Genomic DNA, 10,313 nt, shown 5'->3' with positions numbered 1-10,313 from the left:
AAATTTCTTGATCCAAATCCATTTTAAAGTCAATCTTCTACCTTATTCCTATATCTCATTCTAGTCCTCTTTCTCTTAGAATTATTATGCAAAAAATCATTGCCGATAAATTACAAATTATTTCCACAAGTTGAAACCATGTCAAATTCTTAAATCTAAAATGGGTTGGAAAATGTTATTGGTTTACCAATTTTATGGGAAATTTTTGTTTGTTGGTGATTTGTTAGTCAAAAATTTTTTAAAAAGATAATGTCTAGGATAAAAAAATGAAGAAGAATTTTAAGAAAAAAAGAGCCTGGGGGTGGGGGTTTAATTTGATGAAGAAGAAGGGTTTGGGGGGTGGGGGTGGCGTGAAGGTGGAGTAGAAGCGGGGTGGGAGGGGTGGTGGTGGTGGTGAGATGAAGAAGAAGATGAAAAATCAGTTTTTTACTTTAATTTTGTAAATAAAAGAAATATGTGTGAATAAAAAAGGTAAAGAATATAAATATATTGTATTTCTGACGTGGGTTGACATATTTCAAAAATGGGCGATGGCGGGCGTGGAAATGCGGGCATGTGGAGCACCTCACACCATAAATCTTTATACCTCATAAGGTGGTGTTAGTTACGGTTTAAAGAAGAATAGGGGGCAAATAGGTTTACAAAGAAAAAGTGTGAATTATTTTGGGTATAGTTTAAGTGTGATTTGATGTATTTTGCCATTAAAAATAAGCACATAGCAATCCATTAAATCTATATGAATGCTGTTACTTCCTGACCATAAAAAGGTAGAGTAAAATAAGGTTTAAAAAAAAAATTTAGAAAGGAGTCTTGATGTGAACATAATCAACAAGTTATTCTTAAGTTGTATTAAAATGATTTTGCCGGAAATAGAGGTAAGAAACTAACTATATACTACTGCAAAAAGAGTATTGTTGAGTCTCCTCAATAATTTTTATCTGTCGCTAACACTGCTATTATTTTCTTGAAATAAGAAACCGGTTTTTCAATAGAAACAATTGCTACCAACTATACCGTTCTAGTCCTTGGGTATCTTTTCTATTTGAAAAAGAAAACCCCGATAAAACAATTTTTCCACATTAAATAGGCGTATACAATGGACATGAAGTTTGAAGATTATTTTTTAACGGTTGGAACATTTTTCATCCAAAAAGAACAAAAAATAAAAGAGATTTGGGGTTTCAAAAACAACCATTATTTTTAAAAATTTTAAATATATCGGTGTTTGTGTTTCTCAACTAAGTTTATATTTTATAAGAAAAACCCATAAATTGGTAGCAAAACATTTTTAATTATGATTCTGCCATGTGGACGAAATTTTATGGCAAATTAAGCTATCACGCCCTTTTGGTGATTATATTAAAAAATAGTTTAGATCACTATTCAGGCGTGTTTCAAAATTTGATCGTTTTATTGAAACACAAATCCGAAAGTTTGATCAATTGATATTGTGTGTTTTTAGAAATTATTTAAAAATAGAAGGAACGATAAATTCTTGAATGCAGGTAAAACAAAAAGTATGCAATTTATTCTCAGACGTAATAGGCTTGCTTGTCATGTTTTGGGCCTCTATGTAAATGGACCAGACCTGCAATATTAGTGCAGGCCCATGGTAATGCATAAAAACCCATTTTCATTTACTAATACATTACAGTGTTGACCCATTGCATGATCTTAACTGACTAGCGAAATAGTCTAAGCAAATGAAAAAAGTGAATTATATTGCACATGATATATGTGCTTCTAGAGCAAGAAAAATAAACTCCTGAGCAATCCTTCTTCTTACTTGTTCGATTTCTTGTTTATTGCACTAATATAGTCCCATTCGTAATTGCTACACACACTGATTACAACTTCAGAGATTCAAATTGATACACAAGAGAAAACTGAACAATGATTTGCTTAAACGGATCTATATTAGTGTTAAACTTTTTTAAAACTTTGGTCCTTTCAAGTATAGTAGAAAGTCTTCAAAGCACTATTTTAGATCTATGTTTCTTCAAAAATACACTATTTTTGGAGTATTTGACACTCATGACGATGCCGAGTAGTGAAACTACCATAATTTTTAGCAGTAGTAATAGAAGCATCGTGAATATTGCCAGTACTTTGACGATTTTCTATCGTTTTGGAAGCCTCTTAAATTCCACTATCATCGTAAATATTGTTACCACTTGGACGATTTTTACTCATTTTGGCAGCCTCTTGAATTCCACCATCCTCGTACATATATATATATATATTTATTTAGAGTGGGTAGGGGAGCATCGTGAATATTGCCACTATACTTTTGACAATTTTTTAATCATTTTGGAAGGCTCTTGAATTTCACGTTCATGGTAAATATTGCTACTACTTTGGCTATTTTTTATCATTTTGGAAGCCTCTTGAATTCAACCATCATAGAGAATATTGCCACTACTAGAACGATTTTTTATCGTTTTGGAAACCTCTTGAATTTCACCATCATTGTGATTCTTAGCAGTACTGATAACACCCTGACAAGTTGCTGTGACCGTAGTAACACAAAGGAGCACGACAAAGAGGGCTACTGTGATACTTTTATCCATCAAGACAATTTTGTTTAATTTAATTATGTGCTTAGATATATGGAGGGTTGATGTTTATGCATTCACTCAATATATATAGGGAAGAATTTAAGAGATAAGAGTCCATTGTGGAATTGTTTGTATGTGCCTTTTTGCAGTAAACAATCCATTCACTTCCGACAAACTTTGCATTGTTAAATAATCAACAATACATAGTTCACCTATGCAACTTCGAGAAAAAGATTCCACTGTAGAATAGTTTATATAAGAAATACAAATTAGTAGTAACAATCAACAAGGGTCATAGTGGAGTATTAATTGCTCCTTTCAGCTCATTCTCAATCAGAGATCTCGAATTTGAGTCTGAAATTACCTTTGTCAGAAAGCAGTTTATCCCGGGCGTAAGACTTTCCGGCATGGATCCGTTTGAACCTAGCACTCTGATTTTGTCAAACAGGTCATTTGCACGATTGGCCTTCAAAGGCATTGGTCTTTAATTTTTGCCCCTCAAATTATTGGTCTTTAATTTTTGCCCTTGGTTCTGGGTTCGAACCCCGACTCAGTAAAAAAAAAAAAATCGCAAGGCAGAGGTTTGTAGAAAAATTAGGCCTATTCGGAAAAAAGTTAGAGCTTGCCTCAAGGCAAACTTTTGCCCAAACTCTGCCTTATAAGGTGCAAACTCTAGGTAAAGTTTGAATCTAAAACGATGCCTGGCGAATCCAAATCCTTGCATTGCGATTTCTTTTTTTTTTAATTTTTGATTGAGCGGGGTTCGAACCCGGAACCCATGAATTTTTAGGCGAATGCCAAAAATTAAAGATCAGTGCCTTTGAAGGACATTCCGCACAAAAAAAATGTTGTCAAACGCCAATACAATTACCGAATATTGAATGTGAAATTACTAAAAAAGAATAACATGCAAGCATCAACTTTGCAAAAAAATTTAACCCAACCATGGTGGATGGGCACTCTCTCTGGGAGTGGAGCCACAGATTCATCCAAATCGGGATTTCTCAATTGAAATGCTAACGCACCCATGGTGGATGTGCATATATCTTCTTCCTTATCCAAATTCATGGGAAACACACCCTTGTTGGGTGTTGTTTCATGATACCACATTGTGGTGACAAGTAGTGCGTTGCATGTAATAAAATAGAAGCAATTGAATTATAAGTAATCGCTGTGGTAATTTTCACCAGTATTTATTTTTAGTAAATATTACTCGGTATTCATTTAATTTAATTCCCTGTTTCCATAATAATTAAAGATTTGCGTCGTCCGTGAAGTTCACTGCATTGCACAGATTATAGAACAACAAAAAAACAATTAAATGAAAATCATTATAAGTTGAGCAGATTGAATTATGATCAATTGTTTAGCACTTGACCGTCTTTAACCTAAGGAAACTTTGAACTGATTATGATCACCTCAAAACTTTAGGTACAAGTATATGAACTTTAGGCACAAATGTCTGAGCTGCACAAATTTATGAACGTCAGACATGCATGTTTTGTCTAAAGTTTGATTGCACAAGTAATATGCCAAATTTTTAATAAAATTTGATAATTCAGATGCGGATTAATTGAGCAACCACGAACGTGTTTGTCAGCAGTTGATTTTAAAGTTGCTAAACTTATAAAAACATGTACATGCGGCTATGACTTAGATGCGAGCCTTAGAATCGGCTATATATATCTCTCTGCACTTCGCCAAAATATCTGAAAATGCTACTAAATGTTTCAATACTCTAGAAGAAATTTCATCACTATTCCATAGATTGGAATAATTAAGCATTATAATACTTCAGCAAATCACAATTAGAAACGTTAACTGTCTAAAGAATAACAAGACAAGCCGTCACCCGCAATTCTGATATAAAATGTCTGATTAATTAACTAATGGCCTAGTGGTCCTGATCCTCATCAATTAATAATTAATCTTTCTCATTAATCATTATATGGTTGTCACTATTATCAACATGATCTGTCAATTTGCCTAAGGCCTTTATTTCGCAAAATAAAATAGCATCAAAATTTTAATTTAAAAGGGAGTGGTTGTAACAAACAGAAATTTTGCATAAAATACAATATTGAAAGCTATTTTATATGTACACTATTCATAAAAATAGTATATACAATATATAGGATGATTTTTTTAATTTTTTCTGCTGATATTTTTGGATTGAAGCTTTAATTAATCACTGGAAAATCCACATTTTCTTGGTTAATAATCAATTAGGTATGGAGCGTTAGTTGATAAGAGTTGCTAAATGAGACTTTTAACTCAAATAGTTAGTTATTTAATTCATCTACATATTTTCCAAACACCAGCTGGTAGCTGATGTCATGATTTAATTATCAATGCTGGTGAAATTACTTACCTACTTGATCCATATAAATGAATTATGTCCGCAAATTCTGTACATTTGTCGGTTGTAGCAGGTAACTCTTGCATAAGAATTTCACTTTTTATGGATCGTTACCACAAGGGACAGAGCGAGAGTTGTAGCAACGAGTTTAGCAGAACTCAATAGCTTTAGCTGAAATTCAATATTTCTATTAAGAAATTTACTTCATATGTATACCAAATTTATCCATAATCCATTAAGCTTTGTGACTTTTGTAGAATCTAAAAACTCAAAATTTGGTTTCGTCCCTACTAGTATAAGAAGAAAAATTAAAATCGTATGTAAGTTAAACGTCTTTTTAATATATATAAACGACTATTGTAGTAAACGTTGTTTCTTTATTATCTCACTTTCTTTCTGTATTCCATGAAAGAAGCCAATAATTTAACTTGTGAAGAGAATCTCTGGAGTTAAACATGGAGTTTCATGACCATTTTTCTCAAGAATTAGCTCTACAACAACACCAACAACAAAACGTTGATGACGATGTTTCAGATCAATCGATGAATTTCTCCATGAAGCTAAGTCAACAATATAGGGACGAGGTCAATAACAACAACAACAACAACAATAATAATTATAACAACTGGGATCAGAGCGAGAAATATAAAGCGGATATTATGAACCATCATTTGTCTGAACAACTGTTATCTGCACACGTGGCTTGTCTGAGAATCGCGACGCCGGTGGACCAGTTACCGAGGATCGACGAGCAGTTGACGGAGTCACAAAATTTGGTGGCTAAGTATTATGTTGTTGGTCAAAGTCAACGGCCTCTCGATGATAAAGACCTTGATCAATTTATGGTAATTTTACTCTTTCAAGCTTTCTTCGTTTCTATGTGCATATGATCTGTGGCAAATCATGAATTTTTCTATGGTGTTAAAACTTTGATAAAGTATTTAAATTTAAGGTATATACATCGCTGTATAAGGAATTTTACACCATCGGATTACCTTTATCTGTTGTTGTAGATAATCTGTCTTATTTTTATGATTAAATCCCACAATTGAAGAAGATTTTTGGTGTTAAAAAATTGTGAAAGAAACCTTCCTTTGCTCCTGTCGGCGGGATCAGCAGTGTCCCCATGTGTAAGACCCTTTCTTGAAAGAGGTTAAATAGTTCCTGTCCCATTCATACTATTATTGACTTATGTGCTATGTTTAGCGCCGGTGGAGATGATTTAGTATTGTATTAGATTGAATATTTCCTCGATTTTTGATTCAAGAAAGGGTTTAATGGCGAGATAACTCAAATTCTTAATATATATATATATATATATATATATATATATATATATATATATATATTAAAATTTAATTTTCCGGCAATGATATTCAAGTGATTGTCCTTCGACATACGTAGCTCTACGCCTATATATAGTTGTATTTGGATATTTCACCTCAAAAACGAATTTTGAAGTTTAGATATTTTCCTGGCTGTTTCATACCTCAACAAAGAAGAGCGTTGATGTATAGGTTTTTTGCATTCCGGTGTATATAATTAAGCTCTTTTGTTAATTATGATATAGGCACATTATGTTGTGCTGCTGTCTAGCTTTAAAGAGCAACTGCAACAACATGTTCGTGTCCATGCAATGGAAGCTGTCATGGCTTGTTGGGAGCTTGATCAATCTCTACAAAACTTAACAGGTATATATTAACACACATTTCTCTTCTCTTATCTTTCTAAAAAGTTTCTCCAACTATAACATATGTCTATCATCACTTGTTACTTGGTTTTTATGAACTATTATAATCATCAATTATGAGAATTATTCATCAGGAATTTGGTCTTATGCTTTTCAAAGTCTTTTAGATGTAGCAAAGAGTGATTTTTACGTCAGATAGAAAATATAAAAATCTTCTACGTAATTAATATTTTTTATAGTCAGTGAGGATTATATTCATATAACTAATCCCAACTTGTTTTAAATTGAGGCATAATTGTTATTTTTATCACCTGTATTAAAAGTTTCACACAAGCGGTGGATTTAGAGATTAATATATGAATTCATCTAAATTCAGTAGCTTTAGTTTAGACCTTGTACATCTGCCAAATGTTTTACTATATAAGTACAAATAGTTTGATTTCGAACCTAGTAAATTATATTCCTCGTCGGAAGTTATGGGTTCAATTGAATCCGTACCTATAATGGTAAATCCGCCCCCGTCTACCCTGACATACACATGTAAGTAGAGTCAGGTGTAGCCTATGCAATAATAAAACTGAACTCAATATTTTAGACACATGAAATATGTGTGTGTTTGTGAGAAAACCAACTAAAATTTCAACGAAAATTAAATTCAAAATTCATAATCTTAAAAGTATAATAATTTAGTATAAAAGCTTTTAAAAATTGAATTTATCAAAATTTACTTTGGAGATCTGATAATTGGGTATGATTTGCTAACAGGGGCAGCATCAGGAGAAGGTACAGGTGCAACAATGTCAGATGATGAAGATGATCAAGCAGAAAGTGAGACAAACTGTTATAATGGAATTTTAGATGGAGTAGATCATACTAACAGTGGATTTGGTCCTCTTGTACCTACTGAAAATGAGAGATTCTTAATTGAACGTGTAAGGCAAGAACTGAAGCACGAGTTCAAACAGGTAAAGAATCATAGGTTGGTTCTGTATTATAACTTGTTTATGTACTTGCAGTTTATGTTGAAACAATTTAAAAATACTTTTAATATGTGAGCATATCTACACTTTACATGTAGCTTTCTTTTCTTTTCAACTATCAATAATGCAGGACTTTGTTTGCACACCTAATAATTTTTCCGTCGATCTAAGTTTTACATGTCCATCACTAAGTTTTCATGGGCTAATCTGGATATCTGTGTGCCACCTGCATCATCTTAGTATGACCACCAAAGTCTACAAGCTTCTTTTGTGTATGTGTCACCAAGCAACGATTATAAATTGGCCCGTAAAGAAGCAAAGACATTAAGTCGGGCCGCACACCATTACTTTGCCATTTTCATACTCATCTTGCCGGATCATTAACTCTGCTATCAGTTACTGGGCTCAATCTGCTTAAAGATACTTTTAACATGTTTTGATATTGTCGCTTTGCTAAGCCCTCACATTTGTTCTCCATAAGGTCTCATACCATTAAGAGTGTCTTCACACTTTATATGTAGCTTCCTTTTCTTTTCAACTACTAGTGTGGATCTTTATTCACACATCCAGCGATTCACTTATGGAATGAATTTACGACGAGTTTAGTGAATTGAACTAAATCGGTTACTTTATGTTCGAATAATTATGCAAATACAAGCATAAAAACCATTATATATGATCACTCGTTCCAAACATACAAACTTTAAATCTTGAATTCGTTTCTATCTGTTAATTAATTTCTCTTTTGTCTTTTTTAGGGTTACAAGGAGAAGATTGTTGACATTAGAGAAGAAATTTTAAGAAAAAGAAGAGCAGGAAAACTGCCTGGTGATACTACATCTGCCTTAAAAGCTTGGTGGAAGTCACATTCCAAGTGGCCTTATCCCACAGTAAGTACTACATAAAGTTACTAGTATAAAATTATATTATGAATTTAAGTTAATTACTGTATTGATAGTGTAGAATATCTTTCTATTATTAATTAGTACGTAGTTTAACTTATTACGACAAATCAGTTACTGTTTTCACCTACATATTAGTAGTGCTAGTAAAAATTATCATATAAACTTATTAATCGCCTTAGAAATGATTTAACTTTATGAATTTTTTTATTTCGCTTCAATACGTAGAAAATAAAGTAGGGAGTCTTAGAGTAATGATAAAGTTGTTTCCGTATGGCTTATAGGTTACAAATTCGAGCTGTGGAATTAGCCACTGATGGTGACATCAACCGACATGTAGGCGCCTTGGGGCGGGGGCCAAACTAGGCATTAAATTACGGGTTCGATAGAACCTTATAACTTTAGCTCATGTATATATGTTAAGAAATCCATTATGTATATATGTACATAAATTAAATTTAAACCTAATTACTAGCACTTTAAGTCATTATCCTAGAATTCAGAACCCATTAAGGTTCAAATCTCGGATCCGCCTCTGTTTTAAGGTGCGACCTTTTGTTGAACCATACATAAATGTGAGATGCTTTGTGGCGGAGCCACATGCATCCAAGGGGTGTCACCCCTTCGCTGGAAAATTACTCTGTGTAGATGTGTAAAAAGGATTTTTTTATGTATGTATACTATGTGTTGAATCCCCTTATTTCTTCGTATATTTACTTTTTCATATTTTGACGTCCCTTAGTAAAAATCCTAGTTCCGCCACAGTACATCGGGCTGTCTTTTTTTGATGCATATAACTTTAACTTTCTTGGCTTCTATTACTTATACTTTATATGGAAATAAAACTATATTAGGAGGAAGATAAAGCAAAGTTGGTGCAAGAGACAGGGTTGCAACTAAAACAAGTCAATAATTGGTTCATTAACCAAAGGAAAAGAAATTGGCACAATACTCCATCATCATCTTCTACACAAAAAACCAAACGCAAGAGGTATAAGGGTGATTCACTAATTATTTTTACTCCATTTGATGCTTTACAAGTTTATGCTTACATTGATTTTTTTTTTTTGGGTAAAAATAGTGTTGGTGAAAAATCAAGAAATGATCACTTTACATGATGGGGAGAACACTCATGCAAGGGGAACTTGATCGAACATGCATGTCTGGTATAACTGAAGTAATTTTCTGTCCTGGAAAATATTTTCCGATGTTTGATTAGTAAAACATGAGTTGGCTAGCAAAACCTTGCAATTTAGAGGCTGATTCAAAATATAAGGAGTGGGTGCACGTTCATTCAGTATCCCCAATTTAAACTATTTATGTATATATACAAAATCAGAAGATTTTTTGTTAAAAAATATGTATATCTATTAGAGTGAATCCACTGTCTTTATTTGGATCTTGACAAAGCACAATAGGTTCCATTTATGTAATTTTTATTTGTACCATGTATTAATATAGGCTTTGCAATTTTGGATGCTACTATTGCTCGTTTTGTTAATAGAACTATGAGCCTGTTTGATGGGCTTAAAAAAAAGCAGATTATAAGCTGTTTTCAGCTTATAAGCTGCTTTAGATAAGCTAAATCAAACGGATTCAATTATTTTTTTAGGCTTATTTTAAGCACAAAATGGCTTATATTTGGTAAACAACAAACACTCAAAAAAAGCGAAAATTTTATAAGTCGTTTTCAGCAACTTATAAGCCAATCCAAACGGGCTCTATAGCTCCAAGGTTTTGTGAAAACTCTATGCTTTATTCTTAACTTAGGCGCAGTTTGAATCCAGACTTTGTCGTCTTTTGTTAACGTTTTACCCCTAATGC

At 32.9% G+C, this 10,313-nt stretch overlaps 1 protein-coding gene across 1 annotated transcript; it reads left to right on the top strand.

The window, feature by feature from the left end:
- Positions 1-5,049: 5,049 nt before the first annotated feature.
- Positions 5,050-9,971, top strand: LOC132030765 (homeobox protein knotted-1-like LET12). Its single transcript, XM_059420506.1, has 6 exons — positions 5,050-5,762; positions 6,488-6,608; positions 7,373-7,572; positions 8,346-8,477; positions 9,344-9,480; positions 9,571-9,971. The coding sequence occupies exons 1-6, from the start codon at positions 5,373-5,375 to the stop codon at positions 9,605-9,607; spliced, it is 1,017 nt and encodes a 338-aa protein (XP_059276489.1). The 5' UTR covers positions 5,050-5,372; the 3' UTR covers positions 9,608-9,971.
- Positions 9,972-10,313: the final 342 nt, after the last annotated feature.

The sequence above is a fragment of the Lycium ferocissimum genome, chromosome 9 (assembly GCF_029784015.1).
Source record: "Lycium ferocissimum isolate CSIRO_LF1 chromosome 9, AGI_CSIRO_Lferr_CH_V1, whole genome shotgun sequence".
NCBI lineage: Eukaryota > Viridiplantae > Streptophyta > Magnoliopsida > Solanales > Solanaceae > Lycium > Lycium ferocissimum.
The sequence above is the reverse complement of the archived record's forward strand: the minus strand, read 5'-3'. Positions and strand labels throughout refer to the sequence as shown.

Excerpts from the sequence above, each read along its gene's own strand:
- LOC132030765 (XM_059420506.1), top strand. The coding sequence starts at position 5,373 with ATGGAGTTTCATGACCATTTTTCTCAAGAATTAGCTCTACAACAACAC. Across the intron at positions 5,763-6,487 it reads AAGACCTTGATCAATTTATG|GCACATTATGTTGTGCTGCT; the intron begins GTAATTTTACTC and ends ATTATGATATAG. Across the intron at positions 9,481-9,570 it reads CAAAAAACCAAACGCAAGAG|TGTTGGTGAAAAATCAAGAA; the intron begins GTATAAGGGTGA and ends GGGTAAAAATAG.